Source organism: Sardina pilchardus, chromosome 7 (assembly GCF_963854185.1).
Source record: "Sardina pilchardus chromosome 7, fSarPil1.1, whole genome shotgun sequence".
NCBI classification, from domain to species: Eukaryota; Metazoa; Chordata; class Actinopteri; order Clupeiformes; family Clupeidae; genus Sardina; species Sardina pilchardus.
Genome location: NC_085000.1, coordinates 28466339 through 28493332, shown reverse-complemented (window position 1 = coordinate 28493332; position 26994 = coordinate 28466339). Strand labels below are relative to the sequence as shown.

General features: G+C 47.0%; 1 protein-coding gene across 1 annotated transcript in view; it reads right to left on the bottom strand.

The window, feature by feature from the left end:
• Positions 1–26124, bottom strand: part of LOC134087871 (ERC protein 2) — a 283328-nt gene extending 257204 nt beyond the window's left edge. Inside the window, exons 1-2 of the mRNA XM_062541676.1 lie at positions 25351–26124; positions 7848–8294 (exon numbers count right to left, since the gene is read on the bottom strand). Of these exons, the coding sequence (XP_062397660.1) occupies positions 7848–8294; positions 25351–26124 (1221 nt within the window). The remainder of the gene's footprint in view (positions 1–7847; positions 8295–25350) is intronic.
• Positions 26125–26994: the final 870 nt, after the last annotated feature.

Here is a 26994-nt window from a genome sequence, read left to right as displayed (position 1 = left end):
AAAAAGAATAGAAATAGAATAGAAAGAAAGGTGATAGAGCACTGAAGGCCTAGAGAGAGATGGAAAGAATAAGAAATGAAAAGGAAAGGAAGGAGAAGGAAAAAGAGAGAGGGAGAAACAGAACAGATGGAGCTCCATAGGCTCATCACCCATTTATTGGATCATTCCTCAAACCATGGAATCATCACGCACCTAATACAAAGCCAATACCATGCAAACATACAAGAGTACAGGTACATTCATACATGCAACTTTCTTGAAAATCCCTCAATGTTCTTAGAGAGAGAGAGAGAGAGAGAGAGAGAGAGAGAGAGAGAGAGGGAGAGAAGAAAAAGATGTTCTGGTGTTTCTAAGGCTCTGGTGTCTGCCTTGTCCAACCACATGGCCTCCGAGCATGACAGGTGATACAAGAATGTCATTCACATTCCATAACTCCACAGGTGTCAGGCCCTCTACCTTCTACAGTGTGTGTGTGTGTGTGTGTGTGTTTGTGTTTGTATATGTGTGTTTGAGTGTGTGTTTGGATGCCTGTGTGTATTAGTGTGTGTCTTGTGTGCGGTGTGGTGTGTGTGTGTGTGTGTGTGTGTGTGTGTGTGTGTGTGTGTGTGGTGGGACTCTGACACAAATTTTTATGACAACTGCTGAAACTGTGCTCAGCGGGCGATGGCCGGGCTGGTACACTCTCCAGACGCCACACACACACACACACACACACACACACACACACATACACACACACACACACACACTGGAAAGTGTTTTCCTTTCGCCTTCCGAGACCCAGCAACTGGGGAAAGTCAATCAGGAGCCCTGATTTAAACCCAACCACTGTGTGGTTCTACACATGTGTGTCTGAGTGTGTGTGAGTGAGAAAGAGAGAGACAGGCAGATAGAGAGGGAGGGAGAGAAAGTAAATCTGAGTATGTGTGTGTGTGTGTGTGTGCGTGTGTGTGTGTGTGTGTGTGTGCATGTGTGAGTGTTTCTGTCTGTGTGCACCATGTTTTAATGATCGGACGAGTGTGTTTGACCACACAGTATCAAGTAAACAGGGCTTATTCACAGGGGTGGCAGGACACAAACAAACTCACCCCAGGAAGTGCTTTGATATGCCCTCCTCACCAAACACAGCCCAGCTGTTCAGAGGATGCACTGCGGCCCAACAGGCCTCCACCGCACTGAGAAACACCAGACCCCAGCGCCTCCACTCCACTTAGGCTAACTCTCCCAGTCAACTCAACGTGACTGACACCCCACGCCTCGCACCTCACCCTATCAGTCCAACTCAACTCAACTCAACAACAAACCTCAACTCAACTAAACTCAACTCAGCAACAAACCTCAACTAAACACAACTCAACAACAAACCTCAACTCAACTAAACTCAACTCAACTCAACAACAAACCTCAACTCCACTAAACACAATTCAACAACAAACCTCAACTTAACTCAATTCAACTCAACTCAACAACAAACCTCAACTCCACTAAACACAACTCAACTCAACAACAAGCCTAAACTCAACTAAACACAGCTTAACAACAAACCTCAACTTAACTAAACTCAACACAACTCAACAACAAACCTCAACTCCAATCAACACAACTCAACAAAAAACTCAACTCAACAAACCTCAACCTCAAGTTCAACACCACAGCAAACCTCAACACAACTCAACTCAACAACACAACACAACACAACACAATCGACTCATTAGTAAGGACCATAATGCTCACTCAACTCCTCGCTGAAAGGCACTAGGCTACTGAGATGTTTAAGCATCTTCGTTCCAAGTAGTGAATGTGTCATGAAACAAAAAAATACTCCCAACGCTCGTTTCCACAATCTATAAATCCAGAGACTCTCCAAGTTTCCCATGCGTTCACCCAGAGGCTGACATGAACTTCTGCTCTGCTGATAAATGGGCTTTGGTGGGTGGCATGGGGTTGGCTGCAGTCAAGGTCTTTGCTGTTTTTGAGCTCTTTATGAATATGAGAGTGACTGAGGCAGAGCAGGCAAGCTGGCTGGAGCTCAATCTGTGTGGTGGTCCAGCGTGAGACTGACAGGCTCAGATAGTTAGTGAAGGCAGACTCGCAACATGCGCATAGGCTGCCATCTAGTGGCCAGGAGAAGAATAACACTGCTGCTCAAAGTGAAAGGTGGTGTTTGGGTAGCTGTCTGTGTGTCTGTGTGTACATTGCTCGCATTTGAACATACAGTATTATGTGAAAAATGTGGATAAGTGTGGGCTGAGAGATACATACTACTGTAGATAAAGATACAGCGAGCATATGAGGGGGAGAGAAAGACTAGGAAGACGGAGAACAGAGAAGACCGCTGACAAGATGGAGGAGAGAGGAACGCAGAACACAAATGCAATCACAAACACATACACACACACACACACACACACACACACACACACACACACACACACACACATACATACATACACACACACACACACACACACACACACACACACACACTAACCTGAGTGCATGAGTAAAAGACTGCTCTGAGCCATGTCTGTTGTATATGTGATATTCTATGCGTGTGTGTATATACAGTATATATACCAATATGTGCATATATATATAACATACATGCTCTGCATAGCATATATATATATGTGTGTGTGTGTGTGTGTGTGTGTGTGTGTGTGTGTGTGTGTGTGTGTGTGTGTGTGTGTGTGTGTGTGTATGTGTGCGTGCATGCCTGCATGCGTGCGTGCATGCGTGTGCACTTGTACATACTGTACAGCAGAAATGCTTTGACTATACTCATTGAGTTGTTGTCTCCTCTTTTGAATTGAACAGAATTGCATTGCATTGAGAGAGAGAGAGGGTGAGAGAGAGAGAAAGATGAGAGAGGGAGAGAGAGCGAGAGAGAGAGAGAGAGAGAGAGAGAGAGAGAGAGAGAGGGTGAGAGAGGGAGAGATGACAGGGACTCTGGACTGCTCCTGTGTATCTGCAGCTGTTTTGGATCTCCAGAGCAGGTGTTACAGCTCTGAGCTTCTCATCGCCTTCACTTAGATGTTACAGCCTCACATTTTATGACAACCCAAACAACGGCGCTTACGACACTAGCTGTGTCTGTGTCTGTCTGTCTGTGTGTGTGTGTGTGTGTGTGTGTGTGTGTGTGTGTGCTCGTGTATGCATGTACTGTATGTGTGTGTGCGTGTGTATGTCTCTACTGGGGTGTGTCTGTATACACATATAGGGCTGATGAAATCCAATTACGTTTTATAAGTCATTCTGTATAATCTGCTGCCCGGGCAATGCTACGCATTCAAACAAAGGGTGCAGTGTGAGGTAAAAGAGTTAGCAGGGAATTGAAGCTGGAGCGGAGTGTGTGTGTGTGTGTGTGTGTGTGTGTGAAAGAGAGAGAGACCCATTCCTTTGCCAGGTAATTACTGCTCTCCTGGGCTCTCTCATTAACTACCACTTTACATGTCTGAACGGCCTGCCAACAGGTCAGTGCACACACACACACATACACACACACACACAAACACACACACACACACAGAATAAGAGGGAGAAAAATATATATAGCTGTACCCCCATGCGAAAATACACTCATGCAAATCCATACATCCTCTCGGCCAAATAAACCAGCTTAGCAAGTCCTTACGATTTCTACTCCAGCAGCCAAAACCAGGCACAAGACATTATGAGATGTGTTTCAATTTATTGGCTGAGGCAGGTGTGCCCTTAACACACACGCGCACACACATGTGCATACTGTACACACGCACACTCACACACACACACACTCACTCACACACATACACACACGCAAACATGTAGGGGTCTGGCCCCTCAGTCCTCCAGACACATTTCCAAACCCCCACCCTCTCCCTCGGCCTCAGCCCAGGTGGGGGAACCCTGTCTGGGCTTCAGCGCTGCTATTGTGGGGCCTCTCTCTCCCTGGTGCAGTGGACTGGATAAAAGGACCTTTCACACTCACAAGGCCACAGAACCATCCCTAGGGTGAAAACATGGTTCTTCACTTTCTTTTACAACAGACACACCGGTACACACACACATGAACAGTAACACAAGATGAAGCACACTGAAATACTCGTCACTGTTCAAGAACCATCCGTCCATGTTTATCTGGATTTGTAAGACTCTTGTTCTGCATTTGTTAGCATTCTTGTTTATTCACTTTTCAGTTGCACATAAGATTTCTCAAACTGAAATCACCAACGTTGTTATTCCACGCCACCTAGTGGCAAAAGATGAGAATAGCTCCAGTAGTTCCTACAGTTTGACTTGCAGTAGTCTACCAGCTGCCAGCACTTTACCCTCTCCTCAAAAATAACTCAACAAAAATGACAGGATGACAGCAAGAAATGACAGGTTGTTTTGCAATGTTCAGCTATTCTCCAGCATAAGTTTGACAGGCTTGGGTTACGAACAAACACATAAATACTCAGCTCACACACACACACACACACACACACACACACACACACACACACACACACACACACACACACACACACACACACACAAAACATACTACCCGCCCGGTCACCCAATACACATGCAAAACAAACAAAAAAAATAAATAATAAAAAAAGCAATAACCAAAATCAGCCTCTTTGATGTGCACCTCTCCCATAGCACATGTGGCCTTTTAAACCCTTTCCATTCATAGACAATACACATTCTCCTCCAATCCACCTCCACTCACATACACACACACACACATGTACACACACGCACACACACACGCACGCACGCATATGTACACACGCATATACACACACACACTTGCAAGTCCTTCATCCAACTCACACAAACAGTGAAGTCACCCTCCGGGCCCCACCACAAAGGCCCACAGTCCGTAAGAGGGGACTTCAGGTTTAAGTAAATAAAATAATATAAATAAAAAACCTTGAGGTCCTAATTTCACTTCATAAAAGCGGCGAGCTTGTCCTCCACTCTCTCCCAGTGTTTTAAGGAAAAATAAAAGGCAATGATGTGTGAGCCAAACAGAGGCATTTATTATCTGGCCAAAAACAAATATGATGCGTAATTAAAGGAGAGTAATGAGCGAGGTAATGGAAAGCCGTTCAGCTCGTTTCCGTGGTAGCTAATGAAATTAACGAAGAGTAGCACCTCTTAATAGAGAGCGGCCTCTCGTCTCGTTGCTCTGCCAGGGTTAACGAGGACCGTTATTAGTGCAGGGGCAAAGTGCACCAGTGTTTATACATGTCCACACACACACACACACACACACACACACACACACACACACACACACACACACACACGACACACGACACATGCTGCACACACGCACACACACCACACACACACACACACACATACACACCTGCCCCCCTTCCCCCCGACACACACACACACACACACACACACACACACACACACACACAAACATACACACGTGTGCCCGTGCACACACACACAAAAGCAAAGTCATATCACATATAGTCCATGAATAAAGCTAAAAACTCTAGTATACTAAACATCCTGGATGCACATCAACCCAAAGTTACACGTATAATTTCTACCATACGCCATAGAGACAAGCTTAATGAATCCACTCCCTGTCTCTGACACACACATCCACACAGACACACACACACACACACTTGTAGAGAGATGGAGATGTCTAATAAAGACATAATTACTCTAATAATGTATGAGCAAACCAGGGGAAAAGCTTTCTTCATTTCCTCATCATCCATGAGCAACTTCCTACCATTCTGTCCACATGCACTGGCCTGCACACACACAACACACACACACACACACACACACACACACACACACACACACACACACACACACACACACACACACACACACACCTCTTTCAGCGAGACTATCCCTCAGTGTGTCTGAACTGGGAAAGAGGGGGAGACAATCTGTTCCTTCTTTCATTCACCACAGGCTGGCTGTTTACCTTCATTAATCACAGATTAATACGCACTGGGACAGCTACTGTTTATCTGCTGTAGAATAAACACACACACACGCACACACACACACGGACAGACACACACACACACACACACACGGTGTGCACATATAAACCACACCTACACACACAAACATAAAACCACACATACACACAAGAACACCCACAGACACACACGTGCTTCAATATGCACATGACACAAACAAACATGGACACACGACAGGAATCTACACTCTCACAAACACACACACACCCACACACTCAAGTACACACATGGGAGTGCACACACAAATACACACACACACACACACACACACACACACACACACGCAACTACACTCACTTAAGCTCGCAGTGTAAAAAATAACTACAGACAGGACTGATCTGAGGTACTCACCTGACGTGTGCATACACACACCCACACCCACACACACCCACATCAAAACACACACACACACACGCGCGCACACACACGCGCGCACACACACACACACACACACACGGATCAAGTCTCTCTCTCTCTCTCTCCCTCCTACACACGCCGTCTCTGACTCCACGTCAGCTTTTCCTCAAGAGTTCCCTAAACCACGCTGTCCAAGGGGGAGTCGCCGTGGCGATGTGCCTGTCCAGAAACGGAGGGGGGTGGGAGGAGGACGGCGGAGGGGAGGAGGGAAAGGGGGGAGTATTCCGGGCCACGGGATTGGACGAGGGATTGGGCAAGGACAGGACGATACGATGGTGGCTTAAGTCCGTCAGGCCCAGATGTGCACTCGGCACTCGGTGACAGAGGTAAAGAAATTAAACGCTAAGAAGATTTAGGAGGCAAAAATAAACGGCCTCTTGACTACGGCAGCCGCTATTTCGGGCCTCGCAATCCCTCGGTGAGTGTTGCACTGAAGAGCTGGTGGCAGCAAGAGTGTGAATGTGTGAATGCGTGTATGTGTGTGTGTGTGTGTGTGTGTGTGTGTGTGTGTGTGTGTGTGTGTGTGTGTGTGTGTGTGTGTTTACGTCTCTACTGGGATGTGTCTGGAATGGATACATGTATAGGGCTGGTGAAATCCAATTGTGAGATTCACTATATTCCGATAGTCTTTCTAAATGGCTTATCGGTAGCACAGAGCAGTGAGACCCATTTGGACGAGTCTGACCTGTTTGAGTCCTTCATGTAAACCTGTTAACTCTAACTACTCTGCCCCCTGACCATCAACACCATTAGATTCAGGCTCAGTGGTAACACCCTTTGAGAAGAGGGATGACCTTAGAGACCTCACGAAGGTCAGACATAGAACCCTACGGCAGCTTTTAAGCTCAACTGCCCCCCTTACACGTTTTGGGGGTTTTGGTTGAATTCACAGCACCTTCATGGGGTCCTGTGCCAAATGTGTACAGATCTTCCTGTCGGCAAAGAACACGAGATGTGAAAACGCCTGCACCGTTTAGCAGGGAGGCTATACCAGGCACGTCAACTGAAGCGCTCCATTCGTGGAGCGTCTGCAGCAACAACCCGCTTCCACTGTAGTCAATGGAACTGGCTACACCAAATTAGACCCGTCTTCTAAAAGTAATCTTACGCTCCACAAACAGAGCACGTCACTTGCGGACCAAGCATAGCCCCGCGCCTAAGACCACACCACGGGCCTCTCTCAACATCCCTCCTCGATCCTCGATCTTCCAGACTCGTTCCCACTGATCTTTATGTAGATCAGTGAGGACGAGGACCGAGGAAGGAAGGGAGGATGTATAAAACACGAATGAGAGGCACCCCTTGTCTCTCTAAGCGTGTACATGTAGGTAACAAGGTCTCCAAGGTGTCAGAGCAGCATCAGCTGAGGCTCAGCTGGGCCAGTCTCATCTCTGCTCAGCTTGTCTCGTTTTTCTCGCCTCCTCTCACCTCCCTAAGGTGCAGGTTCTCCTTCTCCTTCTGCTCCAGGATGACCTCCAGGTGGCCCAGCTGCTCCTCGGCCTCTCGACGCGCGCGCATCCCCCCGCCGCCGCCCTCTCCGTCGGCCAGGCTGCCGGGCAGCCCCTTGCCCGTCTGCAGCATCTCCAGCAGCTTCTTGATGGACTCGTCGCGGGCGGCCAGCGTCTGCTTCTGGCTCTCGATGCGCAGCTCCATCTCCTCCAGCGTCTTGCGCAGCAGGTAGAGCTCCTTGGCCTGCCGCTCGTGCTCCGTGTGCAGCCGCTGGAAGTTCTCCTCGGTGGGCTCCACGGCCGACAGGCGCTCGGGGCTCACGCCGCCCCCCATGCCGCCGTGGCGGCTCTCCTGCTGCAGCAGCTGGTTCAGGTCCCGCTGGGTGCGCAGCTCGTCCTGCAGCGCCTGGATGGTCATCTGCAAGTGCTGGCCACAGCCGTGGCCCCCCAGAGAGAGAGAGAGAGAGAGAGAGAGAGAGAGTGGCAGAGAGAGAGAGAGAGAGGTAGAGTGGTAGAGATAGAGAGAGAGAGAGAGAGAGAGAGAGTGGTAGAGAGAGGTAAAGAGAGGTAGAGAGAGATAGAGAGAGTGGGAGAGATAGAGAGAGAGAGAGGTAGAGAGAGAGAGAGAGGTAGAGAGAGAAAGAGAGAGATAGAGAGAGTGTGTGGTAGCGAGAGGTAGAGAGAGAGAGAGTGGTAGAGAGAGGTAGAGAGAGAGAGAGAGAGAGAGTGGTAGCGAGAGGTAGAGAGAGAGAGTGGTAGAGAGAGGCAGAGAGAGAGTGGTAGAGAGAGAGAGAGAGAGAGTGGTAGAGAGTGGTAGAGAGGGGTAGAGAGAGGTATAGAGAGACAAAGAGGAGAATATAGTGAGACGATAATACTGGCAGAGGAGCAAAATAGTGAACTAAACTACAAGAAGAAGCCTACCTTTGACACAGAGGCGCTTAATTATGCAACTCCTGCTGTCTGAATGTCTAAATGTTATATTTAATTTTATATTGCCATTAACGTTGAATAGCAAGGGAAAGCTCACTGTAGATAACAGTTCCATTCATTAGCCTTTTTCTATATTAGTTGCATTAGTCATTCACTATAAACCTGTGGCACAAGTCTTCCTTTGATATTCAGAGTGACTTTACAATTATCCAGAACAGACTTTCCAGAGGAGTGTAGCAAATAAAGGCTTTAACATCTGAAGTCTAGTGCTTGCAAGCTATGGCTGGAGAGACAGACAGTAGTCCATGGCCCCATGGTCTTTAGAGAGCCGTTTGGAAAGAAATTAGACAACAGACAGTTAAACATACAATACACAAGAAGCATGCAACATTTCGACACATAAAAAAATAACGCTCAACTAAAAGAAATACTGAGCTAAAAAAACAAATGGCTAAGACAGAGACTATGTGGACGCAACAGAAGACAGAACAAAACAGAAGACTCATGCACAAACCTTAGCTCTCCGGGGGTCCAGCGACTTCAGCAGAGAATCGATACATGAAGGGAACAGTAAACAGAACCAAAGAAATCTGGTAAAACACGAGAGCAGCAACAGAAAATGGAAAACAGCACACAGCCACAAAAAAAATGATAAACAAGCAGCAGCACGTACTGTAAGCAGCAACAGAAAAAATGTAATACTCAAAATAAATCATGCAAAGCAGAACACAGAATATTTATACACGTTTCTTTTATTCTGAAAATACCATATATGGGGGGGTATGTGATAATGTAAGTTATAATGATACTATAGTCATCGTCACAATGCAAAGTTTGAAGACATACAGTATCTATGGGGAAGTTTCCATTGAACACGAGTCACAAATGGTAATGTAATGCTTGAAGAGTCAAAAGTGGATTAAGTTTTAAGAATTAAGTGGCTATGGATAATGGTAGGGCAAGTCTGAATTTGGCAATACACATTGTTATTACAATAACTTGCACTGGGCTCTTTACAAAGGATAGTTACTATGAATACAAATAGGGAATTTTCTTCTGTGCAGATTACAAAAACTTGTATGAGTCAGACGTCTGTACAAACTGTGAATACAAATGGGGAATTTGCTTCAATAAAGATGACAGTGTTTTCTCTTCCTAAAGTGATGGCTTCCGCTTCTGGTTTTGACAGCTCCCCCCTATCTTCAACTAGTTTTGCATGGATTCACAGTTGGCAGCGGGTGAGAGCGGTATGAAAAACGAGACACCTTCACAACTGCCTTTAATTGCACTTGTACTCCCTCAGTACCCACTAGCATGTAAATTAGTGCACATGATTCTAAGAGTGGCAACAGCTCTGGGTGTTTGAGAAGGATCACCATCACTGGTTTTGCTAAATTAGACTCTATCGGTTAAGAACAGACGTGTATCTGTCTTTTAATTAATTCTACATTAAGTCTTTTATGTTTTCTTGTTCATTATTCTTTATTGTTAAATGATTCTACCTTGATTCATGCTTTCTTTGTGTTTTACTATGTTTGTTTTTTGTTTATGTAATGACCTGAATTTAATGACCTCTGTGTATGAAATGCGCTATATCGATAAACTTGACTTGACTTGACATCACATGCTTCAATTGGGGACTCATCATACCCCTGCTGAGCAGCAGCCACCTGCCTGATGCCACAGACACCATCACACGCATCACATGGGCAGTGTGGTGGAGAGGGGAGAGGATAGATGTGCCAAATAGTAGCATCCTCTCCACAACCTCCGAGACCCAGGAAGAACCTCTCCTCCACCACCCCCCTACCCTTTCAGATATATGGAGGGATCTTTTACCACCCCCAGGGAATAAACTTTTTAAAATTGGCATAAAAAAAACATACTGATACACTTAACTTGAGTATGGTGATAATATGTTTTGAGATGTGGTATCGGTTCTGAAAAAGAACTGTATTGATTTGTAACAGTTTTCTTGTAAAGATGTGTGCCAGTATGCGTTGTGTTAACCCCCCAATCATTAGATATGTTGTCATTTATCTTGAGTCAAGTTCAACTTCAATATAACAACATTATCTGAGACAAACACTTCTTTCTACTGCAACAGCTTTCCTGAAAATCTTTATATCTGGCCTTGGCTATAATATTGACAGTATTACATACAGTACAGTGCAGTATTATTTCAGAATGTTTACCCCCCATATGGTAATATGCATTATATTGCCAGACTCTTGCCCACACACAGCCCTATTGTCCAATTCACTGGCCTCATCTGTGTCTTGGAAGTACACCATACTAGAACTCCCATCAACCATCACTTACAGAAAAGATCCTTGATACCCATGTCCAGGAGACTCGTGAGCTCCACACTGGGCCTGCCCATAGACTGTATACTATACAGTAGAACTGGACATAGTTAGCCTGATAAACCAGCCTAAATGGATTGGATGTCTAATTTAGTCTGGCTCCGATGAATGGATACAACGGAACATTGTTGATGAGCACAACCCGTTGTCTTTCAAACCGTGTCTGTGCCTATAGGCCAACGCTCCCTCAAAACCCCGCCCCAGAGCCCTCTGCCCCGCCCGCGTTGATTCAAAACACATCTCTGCGTTGTGATTGGTTTAGTTGCCATCTGCCAGATTCAGGGCAGTGTTTTCAAAATGTACAGTGGTCCGAGGCCAGACCCAAATGCAGGCAAAACATTTTGCCGTCCAGCAGTTGGCGCTGGTTTTCCAGGCTAGGACATACTGTAGTGGCTCTGTTTTATAGACTAGTCTATGGGCCTGCCCAATGCTCACCTGTCAATCCATACATACAGTAACCCTCAGCTGAGAAATACTGTACGCCAGGCAAGAGGGCTCTCAGCACAATGCACAAACATCCAGGGCCATCAGATTACGTGCATAACATTTCCATAGACAGCAATGCCAATACTGTTCCTATCAGGCCTGTCTTAATAGGTCTATCTGGTCTTCCTTAATCTTAGCCACACAAGAAAGGCATAATATATGAAAGGAGCTACTGTAGCCAAAATATTCCACACTTGCTAGGTGTCGATGTTGTGCAACCACCAGCTTCCAACAGATGGCAGTAAAGCTCCTTTCAACGGCAGCTTTCACACTGGGCACCATTGAACACAAAGTAAGTTAACATGTGCCATTTTGATTAGATCACTTAAATGCTTTTAAACAAATAACATCTAAAAAAAAAACACCATTTACCATATCCGTGTTTCAGATCTCCTACGCTCATTTTTACTAGACAAGATGATCATTCCCCATTTGTTCTAAATTCAGCAACCAGGCTACTATTAAAACCCACCATGCCCATCAGATAACGGCACATGATTACAGGTGATAAGTGGCTATCAGTGAGTGATGTCGGTGTGCCTGCCTACTGTTAAATACATACACAAAAGTTCACCCCCCCTTCCCCCCTCTCCTGGTGAGGAGCGTTAAAGTGCGTGTTCAGAGAGGGTGTGCCCTACAGGGGTGAGAAGGCACGGGAGGCTGCAGTGTTATTGCAAGTCCAGTCCAGAGTGTCATCAGTGGAGCCATAACTCCAGTACGGTGAGGTCTCCTGGCCCCCTCAGGCTGAGGTGCTGACAACAGCACGCCATTAAAGAACCACTCAGAGCGGTCCGCCCGCCCGCCCGCCCGCCCGCCTATCTGCCTGTCTGTCTGTCTGTCATGCTGCCTGTCAGTCAGCGGAGCAGACTACACTTCACTCATCAATCCCAATCTAATGCAAATATATACATGTACACTATTTAAGCCTTCAATCGCAACTTCAATCTCTCCCCCACACAAACATACACATATACAGTATGGGCATACACACACACACACACACACACACACACACACACACACACACACACTCTATCTGGCATACAAAGACACACACTCTATCTACCACAAACATACACACGTACATACCAACACACACACACACACACACACAAATCCAGGCATACACACACACACACAGAATATACTTTGTTTTAGCACTTCACTGACACAACCACAGGATGTACAAAGAGTGCAGATAGACTATTTAAGCCCACTCAGACAATGTCTGTGTGTGTGTGTGTGTGTGTGTGTGTGTGTGTACTGAGCAGAAGCTTTTTGTACACGGTGATTCACACTGACAAAATAATTGCCCCTAATACACCGCAAATCACAAAGTAAGAGCAGTCGCCTCGGGATCCACGCGCTCGCCAGCCTCGAACAAACGCGCCGCTGGCCCAAACGAGGCCGTCTTTCTGGAGGTGATGCCTCCATTTGTCATGTGTGCTTGGGATAATGTATTCAGCTCCAATATTGAATTTTAGATTTTTGTTCTGAAGCGCAAGCGTGGGCCGAAGGTGCAGCCTGCCAAGATGCAACAGCCCTGTGCAGCATGCCTAAAAAATCTCTTTCCACCGCTGCGCTTCCTGTGTGTGTGTGTGTGTGTGTGTGTGTGTGTGTGTGTAAGACATTGATACAAGCACAGAAAGCAGAGGTGCTGTGCTCTCAATTATCGGTTTTGAAGGAATCCATCAGCACCACTGATATCCATGCAATAGCAGTTTTGAAGAGTGGAATTTAACATTCACTCCATCACAAACCACATTTTCAACTACTCTCTCATTCTCTCTCTCACACTTTTTTTTTTCTCTCTCTCTCTCTCTCTCTCTCTCTCTCTCTCAGCTAAGTATATTCTGAAGACTCTTGAGGCGAGAGTGAAAAGTCTCCGAAAAGTGGAAATAGTTACGCCCATCTGGGTAACTGAGACCTACTCTTCCTCTTCATCTCTCTGTTACCCTTCATCTCTCTCTCTCCCTCTCTCCCTCTCTCTCTCTCACCTTCATCTCTTCCCCCTTTCATTCCCTCCACTCTGCCCTGCACTCATTGGCTCTGTCCTGGCGTGTCCCAGTTTGTCAACACTATCTGAGGGAGGATTCTGCTCTCACCAGGGTTTCAGAACAACATACTGTATGCATACTGGGCTTATTTGCAGCCATTCGTTTAGCAGACAAGTATGATACAAACTTTTATACTTTCAAAGAGTACGGAAATCAAATCATCAACTGAGAAGTAACAGTCCAAAAACACCACTCTCTCAGAAGTATCTTTTTGCCTATAAATAATATGAAATTGCATGATTTTGATCCAAAATGATATTGATATATTGATGATATAATCTGAATTTCATAGAGTGGTGGTTATTGGATTGTGGTTTAAGAACAGGTTTTCTCAAAGGTTCACTTGGACCTTTGTTCATTCTCAGTTGACGATTTTGCATTTCTGCATTTTCGTTCCATCAGTGAGTGTGATTGCTGGGTGTGGTTCCCGTCAGTGGACCCAAAAGAACACACAGTACCAATGTCTTCCTCAGTACTAATGTCCTCCCCCTGAGCCGTCACTAAATCTTTAAAGTTCCAAGATGAACTCGCTGTGCCACCTCTTCCATTATTGACTTATGTGAGCTATATGAAAAAAACAGCACGCAGTAATCTATTTCCAGCCAAGCTTGATTTAGTAAGGAACAGAAAATCGAATAAAGATGAACCGGTTGTTCATGGCAACAAATAATGACAATGATAAGTCCAGCACGCACCGGTGAGAGAGAGAGAGAGAGAGCGTGCGCGCGTGTGTGTGTGTGTGTGTGTGTGTGTGTGTGTGTGTGCTATCTGATACGAACATCCAAAGCACCATATTGCAATGTTTATCTCATGTCAGTGGACTCCGAGGCGGTGTGTCACACATGCCAGGGAGCAGATGGCCTGGTTCAGAGGTGTGTTTCTACGGCGACTCCTCGTCTCACTCGGACCACAACGCACTGAAGCAAAAGGTGACATTTAATATTCTAATGCCTCCTCACAGCCCCTTGTACTGTCACCTATGAAGCAGAACCTTGTGCATAGCATTAGAATCTGTTGATGTGCCCAATAGCCAGATCTACATGCACAACCCAGGCAGAGTAATGTGTTACGCCCCTCTGCACCCCCACTGGCCCTGCAGTGACAGTGCAGCAGCCTTTGGGTGGTGAATGGGCAAATCAGCCTAATTGTGTACACCTGAAGGTGTGCATAAGAAGCTCCTGAGTTGGCCTTCAAGGGCTGGTATTTTTCACCACACCAGAGCAAGCCATGCTCTTGGGTGTGGGTGTCTTTTTCATATAGAACCCCTAGATTTTAGAGTGAATATTTATTTATTGCAATAAAAGATTATATTTTTGATAAACCCTGATGTCCGTCTCCATATTATGTTGCGGCTTCTGAGCCGGCCGTAACAAATGGCACTGATATAGTCCAAGGCAGTAGCCAGGAGATAACACTGAGGGGGACCAAATGTGTTTGGTGGGTGAAATCAGTTCCCTCCATTCAATTCTATCTACAAACCTATGAGCACATGGGGTGATGTGTGAGTATGTTTTCTTTTAAACAATAATGTCTGTTTTTCTCATTTTTGTGTGCAATGCTATCATGCCATTGAGGGTTGTACAAATTACAACTATAACTGTTATCATTTGAACATACATTTGTGAATATTGTGGCCAAAGTAGCAAATATTCAAAAAACCTTTGTGTGGCTGTATTATCATGGTTCCATGTGATCATGTAAAATAATGCATTCAGATTAGCCTTAAGAGAGAGGGGGGAGGGGGGCAAGATGGTGCAATTTGGGCAAGGATAGACAGTGGCATGGGGCAATTAAAGTGTCTAATAGCTTAGTCTAGGGTGCAGATGTTTTGGCTTGAATATTATTTACAGTATGTGACACCTAAGATCATGTATGACCTCCCCCGTGACATTAGATAATAGTTAACAACACTTTTAGTAGCTGGTAGTTAAGCACTTCCCTAGTTCCACTTCAAAAGAGCACTTGTCAAATGCTACAGGAGACAAAGGACTGAGAGAGAAGGCAGGGCATCATTTCTCAGAAATAGACCAATCAGTATTTCATAATTCCGTGGTATTCTACAATTTTCAAATACAGTAAGTGATCACTCAAGAGAGGATTATTGTGCAAGGTAAATCTTTTTTTTTTTGACAAATCTTTGTCATCTCACCTCTGCACTCTCTTTCTCAGTCAGTTATTTAACCATTTAGCATTTAACAATTTAACAGTTTGTAACAAGTGAATATTTTGGACTGTGCTTGATACTACTGTAATATACTGTACATGTAAGATGTCTTGGTATTGGGGGGTTCCTCCTCAAAGTATATTGTGATTACAGCCTTGATATAATCCACACAGGTATGGGATAAATGGCTGATTTAGGAGGGAGACTAAAGGTGCATTTGGTCAAGGTTTAAGCGTCTGTACTAGGACAGAGATCTTCCTCCATGCTATCCTTACTTTTGACAGAGAAAGATAGAAGGGCAAGGATAGAAAATGAGAGATGCAGAGAGAAAGATAGAAAGAAAGAAAGAGTGAGGTGGAGAGAGATGGAGAGAGAGAGAGCAGAATTGAGAGAGAGGAAAGGCATCCACAAGTAAACAGAATGAATGGGAGTGAGAGTCATGACTAAGGCACAGAGGCAATGAATCTGTTGAAGGCAATTCTAAAGGCACACTGTATTCAGTGCATTGGCTACCGTGTTAAATCAATACAGGCACACACACACACACACACACACACACACACACACACACACACACACACACACACACACAGTCCCACACACACACACACACACACACACACACACACACACACACACACACAGTCCCACACACACACACACACACACACACCCACACACACACACACACACACACACACACACACACACACACGTCATTCTCTGGTAATGCCCCGTCTGGAGCATTAGTGGGCAGATTTCTCAGGCAGGCTGAAGCAGAGGTACAGCAAACCTATACATCTCCATCCTCCACCCACCAGAGAGGCATCTGCTGTCACACCATGAGAGGAGGAGGAGGAGGAGGAGGAGGAGTGCATAGAGACAGGAGCAGGGAGGAGGGGGGCGGTGTGGACCACATCCAGTTAGAGTAGAGAAAAAAGAGAGAAAAAAAGAGAGAAAGGAACAAAGAAAGAAAGAAAGAAAGTAAGAAAGAAAGAGAGAGAAAAGAGAGAAAGAAAGGAAAAAAGAAAGAAAGAAGGAAAGAACGCAAGAAAGAAAGAGAAAAACAGTAAGAAAGAAAGAAAGAAAGAAAGAAAGAGAAGAAGACAGAAAGTGTGGGGATGAGGAGCTGTCATTAGCTGCAGCACAGTAATCATTCCTCTCATGAAGAGAATGCTAATTAAGAAGCCATTCCATTTAAATCAGAGAACTGACAGGCTGGAGCTCTGAGAGAGGAGAGTGATGATGTGGCAACACATTCCCTGCGAGGTCCAGCCACACACACACACACACACACACACACACACACACACACACACACACACACACACACACACACACACACACACACACACACACACACACACACACACACACACACACACACACACACACACACACACACACACACACACACACACACACACACACACACACACACACACACACACACTAAAACACACACACCCTAATCAGAGCTTCTGTTTTCTCTTTGTAAGGCAGTAAGTGGATGTGAATGAGCACACAGCTCCGAGGGACACAAACTGGGACCTTGATGACAAACACGCTTTATTGTGAGCCGCTCGCCGATCTCGGCGGACGCCCAGCATAATGCGGCGCTGATGAAGGCGCATTCAAGCTCCGCCAGACACGTCAACAACACCGCTCCTCCTCCAGCGCCGGGCCCCTTCTCCCCGGCCAACGAGCTCCCAAAAAACAGAGCAGCGCGGCAGCAGCACAGCACGCAGGGAAAATGGCAGCCAGTGACGTCTCCATCGTTTTGGAAATAGCATCTCATCTCGTGAGACTCCTGACAGCTATTCGGGCTACGGCTCTGCCTCCACAGTGGAGTCAGTCAGGCATGAGCTTGGCTCAGAAGTCAAAGAGTTTGCGATCCGTGAGTTTTTTTTACGAGTTCTGGGTGTATGCCATCGCGTGCAGATGAAGAATACAGCAAAATCGGCACTTCTCGTGCTACCTCAGGTTCTGTGATGAGCACGGTGCTTGAAACGTCAAGGGCAAGGGCTTATTAGGCTCCCTAAAAAGGGGAATGCAGCCTCATATAGTGTCATGGGGCCAGGAAAGAATGTGAGTTTCAAACAGGTCCATTTCAAATGCCTGCAGGCTGCGACAAATTTGCCACTTAATCCGTCTAACTCGATGTAATTGGCCAGGCGCTATCTGCAGGTCAAAAGCTGAAATTAGATTATGCTCACAAAGGGCAATGTTCCTCAACCCCCATCTAGAAGATGCTATTATTTGCAAAAAAATCTTTACCAAATAGAACTGGAATCTCTTGGAGTGTCTTTATATAATAACATTCTTCTCTTTTCTAGCACATTCTTCTCTTTTCTAGCCCGTTTAGGCATAAATCACATCTCACGCCACTGAGATATTGCACACACCAGGTTAGTCATGTGGGAGGAATGCCTCAGGTGACTCTCTTCATTGTGTGTCCAGAGAGAAAGAGAGAGAGAAAGAGAGAGCAAGAGAGAGAGAGAGAGAGAGAGAGAGAGAGCAGCAGAGCGGTGGCCAAATGGCACACTTCCTGGAGCAACTCCCACAGAGATGGATGGAGATGCTACAGCACCACTCTCTCACCAGGTCTGTGTGGCATATCCATGTGCCCAGTCACACCATACAGTACTGTACAGCCTTTTTGGCCTCAGATGACCTGGACAGTACTGTACATTGCACTTAGCATTGGTGGTCAGACAGTCAGCTGTAGAATCAATAAGTACTGTACTGTAAGTGACACCTGAAAGGTTGTCACTGACAGACTGTACTGTAAAAGCACTAGGTAATACCTGGAGTAACTCCAGTCACTAACAGACTGTACTGTACTTCCATTAGGCCTCTGAGAGGTTTTTGAATCTGCTGTATAGAACCAAGAAATAGCGGAAATGCTACCATTGACAGGCTAGTAGTGCCTTTGGTCATGTACCGTAGAGTTAGCCACTCTGCTTGAGGAGCTCCGGTGGCCACAGGCCTGCAGGTGTGTGCGGGGGCGCTATCCGTCGTGCACCTCCACACCTCCTCACCTCCTCACGGCCGGTGTGTGGCCGATCTGATCTGAGGGAGGTGGCCGAGGGCAGCTGTCCATACACCTACAGAGAGGCCTCGCTGCCGACCTCACCTTCTGTTGCTTATGGAAGCCTCATAGCACAACGAGTGTGCGGTACGCACAAACAAACACGCATACACACACACACATAATGTACGCACGCACACACGCACAGCTCAGTAGCAGTGAATATGACCCTGAGAGGATTTCATGTATGATGATTATTGTAGAGTAACTGAAAACATTCCAATGCTTTTTCATGTGGCATGGACTGTGCTATACTGTACTGTACTGTACTGTACGTGTGTGTGTGTGTGTGTGTGTGTGTGTGTGTGTGTGTGTGTGTGTGCGTGTGTGTTCCTGTGCGGAGGTGTGTGCATCCTCATTCCATTTGTTCAACTGCAACTCAAGGCCAGACACTTGAGCCAAACATACAGTGATAAAATACAGAGCTATTCTCCAGGGCATTTCTTTGCCTCCCTTAGCAACATTCACTCCGTCAGACACTCTGACAGAGCCTGGCCCCGTAAATGGCAGGATTGAGCACACTGCTACACGCTCTGCCAAGCGAATATGGAAATCTGTGCTTGGCATCTCAGCGCCGACCGGAACAACACCAACATGCTGAGGCAACACCCAGCCCCTCGAGTTCCTCTCCAAGAGGACGGGCGTCGGGCATGCGAAAGAACACCATTCTTTTTTTTTTCTCCTTCATGCTCCATAATCATCCTTTCAACCTCAAGATGGATTTTTGACACAAAAAAATCTAGGCCATGGCGGAACATGCTACCAGGGGGTCAAAACTACAGAGGCTGCAGAGAGACATAAAACACATAACCTCCTGGTGGGGAAGCCAGGGTTCCCAGATGAAAGGGGAAGACATGCCACTCTGGAAGAAGGAGTTGGTATTGAGATTGCTTCACTGAGTTCAAACAGGAGATCTGTCCACTTGGGTCTGACGTAAGACTTGTAAGTTGTTGAGCATTTTTAAGTATTTATGAAAAGAAGTAGCTCTATTGTATTGAGTGAGTGCTTCGATGTCACAATTATGGTGAATTATATATAATATCCCATTATATAATATATATAATACATATATCTACAGTATCTACAGTATATATAATAATACATTGTTTTGTGAGGGAAAAACTCACTCTTGGAGCATGTGAAATAGATGTTCTCAAATATGAATCATAACAAAAGGTAGGCTAAATCATATCACCTCTCTGCAGTACAAAAGACACTCCATAATAAAGAAGCAAAAAAATTATGATACCCAATACCCAAACACTCTGCAATCTCATATGTCCAATCCTATATAGAAATAATGACATAATATCCTCTCTGCATTCCAAAACGAGGTGCTTACTACTACCAAAGCAGATTGCTGCTTATTTTCTTCACTCTCTCAAAGCACAAAGCTTTTGTGGTCCACTGAAAGGTTTCTTTGCTTTCTTTGTCCTTTGTCTCGGTACAAATGCACAAACCACAATACCAAGACGCTAATGGAGGTGGGCATTGGTGGGCATGGGGGGCACGTGTGCCTCCTTAAATATAAGTGCTTTCTCAATGTGAGCTCATTTTGAAGAAATGTTCTTGCGGTACGTCAACACAATGAAACTGCCGAACCAGGTGGGACACCACAGACCAGCAAGTAGCAACATTTCATGAGCTCTTTCCCCACGGTTGTCATAAAATCATTCTGTTCAGTGAACTAAAAACCGAAGCCAGAAGCTACAGCCTTCAGTAACCGTCTGTTCTTTAAAAACTACTGGGCAGCGCTGTTCCTCTGTCAGTGTGCGAATCAAAAAGCTCCCCATCCACTCATCCACTCATCCACTCATCCACTCATCCACTCATCCACTCTCCAGCCTCCTCCACCCCCTCCACCACCACCTCACCATCTGCAGTGACGCATTGCTGGAAGGTGTCTTTGTGTCTGTTGCTACAAATGCTTCTTCTTCTTCTCACACACAGGTTCACACTTCTCTCTCGGAAAAAATATTCAGTCCAAGGTCTCTTGATTTCCCTCTTGCCAGACTCAATCTCATTTGCATTATTCACATCAGGAAAACATTTTCGTTTATACGCTTCAACCTAGCCCACTTTCATGAACAGCACAGGAGACAGTCGCCGCAGCGATCAGACACTTAAGACACTTCTCAGATGTTCTCAAAACTGCTGTTTTCTGTGCTCCACTTGCCTCCTCCTGAGGAAAACAACAAGAAAACAATTTCAACATTCAGAGACAACTTCACGGCCCAGCTGGCGGTGAAGCTCGAGGGGTGTTCTGACCGAGCGACGGACGCTAGCTCTGCACTTGACCCGTCGGCACCGGGGCCCACCCTCGTTACCGCCTGGCAGCTGGAGAGTCTTTCAAGCCCACGAGCCACTGCTACTTGAGCTCTAATCTACCTCAATTCCACCTCAAGTGGCCACAAAAGGCTGCTGTGACTGAGACAGAGCCTGTCAAGGTCCCTCAAGTACGAGTTTAGAGCATCTTGTTAAACATAATAAATCTCTCAGATTTCAGATGCATATAACCAGCGGCCAATTCTCTCTCTCTCCTTTTTTCTCTCTCCCTCTCTATCCCTTTATCTCTCTCTCCCTCTATGTCTCTCTTGCTTTCTCTCTCTCTCCCTCTCTATCTCTCTTTCTCCAAAGTGGAACAATAAGTCATCCTAAGAAGGAACAAATGCTTCTGCACAATTAGCATAAAAATGCCTACACTGTATCGAGCATTAGTCATCTTATTGATGCGGCTCTTCCTCACTTTAATCCGGCCTCTATTTCCTGCTTGGTCTTTCTGTCTGCCGTGGCCCGAGGGTCTGTTCTGATGATAAGGAGAGCGACTGGGGAGGATTCAGGAGCAAGCGCTTGTGTCAGCGCACCAAGGCAGGGACACTTGCAAAAAAGTCTCAGGGAAAAAAGAGTGCAGTGTGTGCATTGTTACCACAGCACAAAACCAACACTAAAGCTCTGCACTGAAAAGGTAGAAAGAAAGCACCAAGGAGCCCTAGTAATCCACTGAGGGAATTGTTTTTTAATGGCTTAACAAGTGACATGCTGTTATTTACAGAGCTGTGAAGACGTTTCAGATAACCTCCACCTCAGTCTCAGTCTCTGTGGATCCACATCCTTATCGCCACACTTCAGAGGTCAAAGGTTGTCTGAGACTGAGGTTTCATCTCTGCTGTACACAGGTCTCAACAGCTGAACTGCATAAAGAGTACTCTTCTCCTACGGGCAAAAGGCCACACTTAAAGGAGCTGCAGTGATGTGTAGAGTTGTGCTTAAACATTGATGCGACTGGGCGATCGCAGACACACGCATTACGGCACAGAGGAAGTCAGGCATGAGAGGGCAATGGTGCGGGGAAAGGTGTGATTTCAGCTGAATTAAAGGGCAATGTGAAGACAGACAAGCCATACAGTAAAGAAGACTCACTCTCTCCCTCTCCCCCTCTTTCTGTCTCTGTCTGTGTGTGTGTGTGTGTGTGTGCGTGTGTGTGTGTGTGTGTGTGTGTGTGAGAGAGAGAGCATAGGTGACCACTGACCAGCAATAAGAGTAGGAGGGGGTGATGAAGAGAGATATTTATAAGGAGGGAGAGCCCTGAGGATAGAGACTAAATAACTGCCAATCTCTCTCTACCTCGAACTCTCTCCTTCTCTCTCCTCGCTCTCTGTCATGTTCACCCATCTGTGCTTACCGAAATACACAAGACTCTGTCAACATCACAGGCTCTCAAAATATCACTCATCGCTCTCAATCATCTCGCAGCAGCTATATAGCTCAGAGCAGCCCTAGACAAACATATCCAAAATTCATGTCTGTCGATTTCTTTTTCTTCAGCTCTCTGGAAAGAGGAGGAGGAGGCCATAAGAGCTTGAAATTGACTTCTGAAGTAGTGTGTGCAAGCTGGCAATGTTTCTCAATGCTCATGCTTTGAGTGTTATCGACGCTGCTGACGGCTTTTTTTTTAGATCCATATTCCATACATCCATCAGTCTGCAAGCTCATCAGCATTCATTCATATAGCAGTCAGGCCATACCTATAGAATCCAAAAGACTGGTGCAAATGGCTGTTCCTTCAGAATCATCGCACTCTAGTGTAGCCTAGGTATAGAACTTTAGCTAATGTTACTACTGTATGTCTACATGGGCCACCTGAAATAAGGCTCATAACATCAACACCAGCATGCGAGCGGATTTGCTTCACTCCATCTCGTGCTGTAATTACTTTAAATGGATCAGGGGTCTGGCTTAACAGGATTTACACATAAACAGACACTCAGGAGAGATCTCAGACAGCAGCATCGTCAGCTCTATCAGTCTCTCTCTCTCTCTGAACAGGATATGTCATAATAAGGAAGGAAGAGACGAGTCCCCTGGGACGTTTTACTATTTACCTCGAGACTCAAGAGTTTCACAGATCCTGACATCTGAAGTGAAGCGAGAATGACTGTCCTGAAGTAAGGGGCCAGTGACTCACACTCAAACAAAGCCTCACTATACGAAATGATGACCACTTCTCCATATATCACTCCTGACTATTCTGCTCTGACCAGCGCATGTGTCAATCAAAAGAGCATCTAAACTTTTGACCCATGACGTCCCTGACCACTGAACACTTAAGAGTTTTGGTGTTGTGTTATTTCCCACCGGAGCAGCATGCCTAACGCTCTGGCCAGACGGAGCCTGCGGGGCTCTCTGGAGGGCTCCTGTCACACTGCTGTCTGGCTGCCCGTCTGAGGAGGGAGCGTTAGCTCTGCTCAGCTCAGCTCAGCTCAACGCAGGGAGGAGAGTGGAGAGACAGTCACTCGGGGCCAATACGATTAGACTGCAGATTTATGCCGTGTTCGGCTCGGACTTGGAGAGAAGGCTAATTGGGAGTCATGGAAGAGAGGAGCGCTTGCTCCCAAAAACCTCCACAGGCAAGGCTAATGAACATAGATATTGAAATGCCATTGCCCACGTCCAAAACACACACACACACACACACACACACACACACACACACACACACACACACACACACACACACACACACACACACACACACACACACACACACACACACACACACACACACACACACACAAAGAAAGAGAGAGAGAGAGAGAGAGAGAGAGAGAGAGAGAGAGAGAAATGTCACAAGTGCTGTTGGTAAGAAAAAATTAAAACAATCAATTCTACCAAGCTCCAGTTGCTACAGCTAACAGCTAGAACTGCCAGGCAGCTACAGAGCTACTCTCTCGCGACGTGACCATGGGAGATCATGAACATGTTTTAATTTTTTCTTGGTACCGACAGTACTAGGTGACCTCGAGAAAGAGATCTATGTGAATAAATCACCGGAAATCTCCTTTAGACATTTATTCACATGGCCTGCTGCTACTTTTAGAAATATAGACAAATAAAGGTGAATTGAGCAACTGTACATCTCCAGGCGCCCAGGATCACACATAAGTCAGTCAAACAGACAGCAGCATCTTTACGGTACTGACCACAGTCAATTACTGTGCAAGACTGCTACTACACCACACACACATTATTCAGAAACTTTCCCCTTTCCTCCACCCCCACCTCCACCCCCACCTCACTTTGTTCCTGAAAAGCACTAACCCAATATCTGAGAAGTAACACAGCCCTTGCGCTGAGCACGTTTCTATGGCGATGTCGCCAGCGAGAGGAACGGGGCATCTGGCACCAAGAAGACACGAGGTCTGCTTCCTCCAGGGATATAACAGCAGCCGGGAGCAGCAGGGAGCTCCTGCCTCGCTCTCCGCCGAACTGACCAGAGAGGAGTGCGGTGCCAACGCCCCCACGGAGAAGGACATGTGCTCACGACAAGACCGTGACGAGACCTTTCTGTTCTCCACCTCGCGGCGTCACCGTGAACTTTTACGGGGACGTGGTCGTTAGTCTTCATCAGGGAGAGGGAGTCATTTACAAGGAAAGTCACTCACGGTAAAGACAGCGCGCCTGACCGCCACAGCGTTCCTGACCTTTAAGTGCAGCTCTGTGATTTATTGAGAGAGGGCTGAGATACTTTCTAGAAGATTCTTGGGAATATCTGCTGGTCCTCAAGCTCATTCATCTTTATAAACACGCTCATGTGAGAAGTGCAAGAGCACTGTTTTCATATGGCAATAGCTTTTTATCCTAACTTCGTCTCTTTCATGAGTGTATGTGAGTGTGTGTGTGTGTGTGTGTGTGTGTGTGTGTGGTTGAGGTTGTGTGTGGGGGGGGGGCAAATAACAACAAACAAAAAGGGTGAGCTGTGTGTAGTTGTCTGTGTGTGTGTGTGTGTGTGTGTGTGTGTGTGTGTGTGTGTGTGTGTGTGTGTGTGTGCATGTGTGCGTGTGTGTGTGTGTGTGTGTGCGTGTGTGGGGTTAAACATCCCCCATACTCACCTGGTTCTCGTCCTGGCCCGCCCTCATCTGCTCGCGGACCAGCGAGGTGCGTCCGGCCTCGTCCTTGCGCAGGCTGCGCTCCTTCTTGAGCTCGGGGCTCCAGAAGTTCTTGATGCTGTTCATGGACGAGCCCAGCTGGTTGTCCTTGACGTCCAGCTCCTGCCGCAGCAGCTCGTTCTCCCGCTGCAGCTCGCGCAGATGCGTGTGCATGTCCAGCAGCGGGCTCTCCGAGCCGCCGCCGCCGCCGCCGCTACGCACCGCCTGCCGCAACAGCGACGACGTCGACGAACCACCGCCGCCACCACTGACTCCGCTCTGCAGCGAGTGCAGGTGCATGGTGGTGTCGCTGTCCCGGTCGCGCTCCCGTTCCCGGTCCCGGTAGCCGCCTCCAGACGACTCCATGTTGATGTTGGGGCTGCTGCCCATGGCCGTGGCGCGGCTGCTGTACGAGGCCCGGTTGGTGGCCCGGCCCAGGGTCATGGTGGCCTTGGGGTAGGCGCTGGACGTCATGACGTCGTGGTCGCCCAGGTAGACCGGCCCCGAGGCGGCGTAGGCGGCGTTCAGCGACTGGATGTTCTCCATGGAGAGGGTCTTCCCTCCTCCTCCTCCTCCGCCCACTCCTCTGCCTCCTACCGCTGCTCCTTCTCCGCCACCTCCGCTGATGACCCCGCTGCCGCCCAGGCGCCGGTGGCCCAGGCGGGGGGACCTGGGCAGGCGGGGCGAGCGGGCAGGGCTGCCCTCGGCATGCCCGACGGAGCGAGCGCTCCCGTACATCTCGCCTCCTCTCCTCTCCGGGCCCCTGTGGGATTCTATACTGCTCTCTGGCTAGGGGATTACCACAGCCAGATTAACTTTAAATGGTGGGGTGGTGGTGGTGGTGGTGGGAAGGGGGGGGGGGGGGGGGAGTATGAAGCATAAAAGCCTCTGGATGGAGGGGATTGTTTGGTCGTTTCCTTTTATTGCCTCATTCGTAAGACATTGGTACCACCTTCTGGACAAACGGCAGGTCAAAAACGATATAGTAATATATGTAAGTCTCTACTCTTTCATGTCCGTCTCGTCTACACTAGCCTGCGTTACATATCCACATGATGGCCTGGCGTTGGCGTAGGCGTGTGTGTGGGGGGGACGGGGGCTTCACTCTGTGGCGCTAAGTGGCGAAGTGTGATGAATTCTGCGCGTCACGTCGGAGCTCTGGCCCATTTGCCTCCGGGAGCCGGTTATTGCTGCGCAACCTGCAGCTGCCCCTGCCAGCATCTTCAATTCGTCTGGGGAACAGGAGAGAGAGGAAGATGGAGACAGAGAGAAAGAAAGGAAGAAAGAGAGAAAGAGAGAGAGAGAGAGGGGGGAAACAGAGGAGAGCGAGGGAGAAAGAGCATACCGCAGAGATGTAAGCAGACACAATAAATGGCTTGAGTCGGGTTGACATGAGGATGTGACTCAGTTCTCACAGTGGAGTGGGGAGCAGTGTAGTGTGGCAATGAGACTAGCCTGGCGGTAGTGCTGTAGCCTGTAGTCTCATTCAACACTCAGGCTCTCTGCTGAGGAGGGCTCAATGCCCACACACACTGGCCAGGGTTGCATTCACCGCACGCACGCAGCAGGGGGGGGAAGTTAAACACACAATCAATCACCGAATTAACA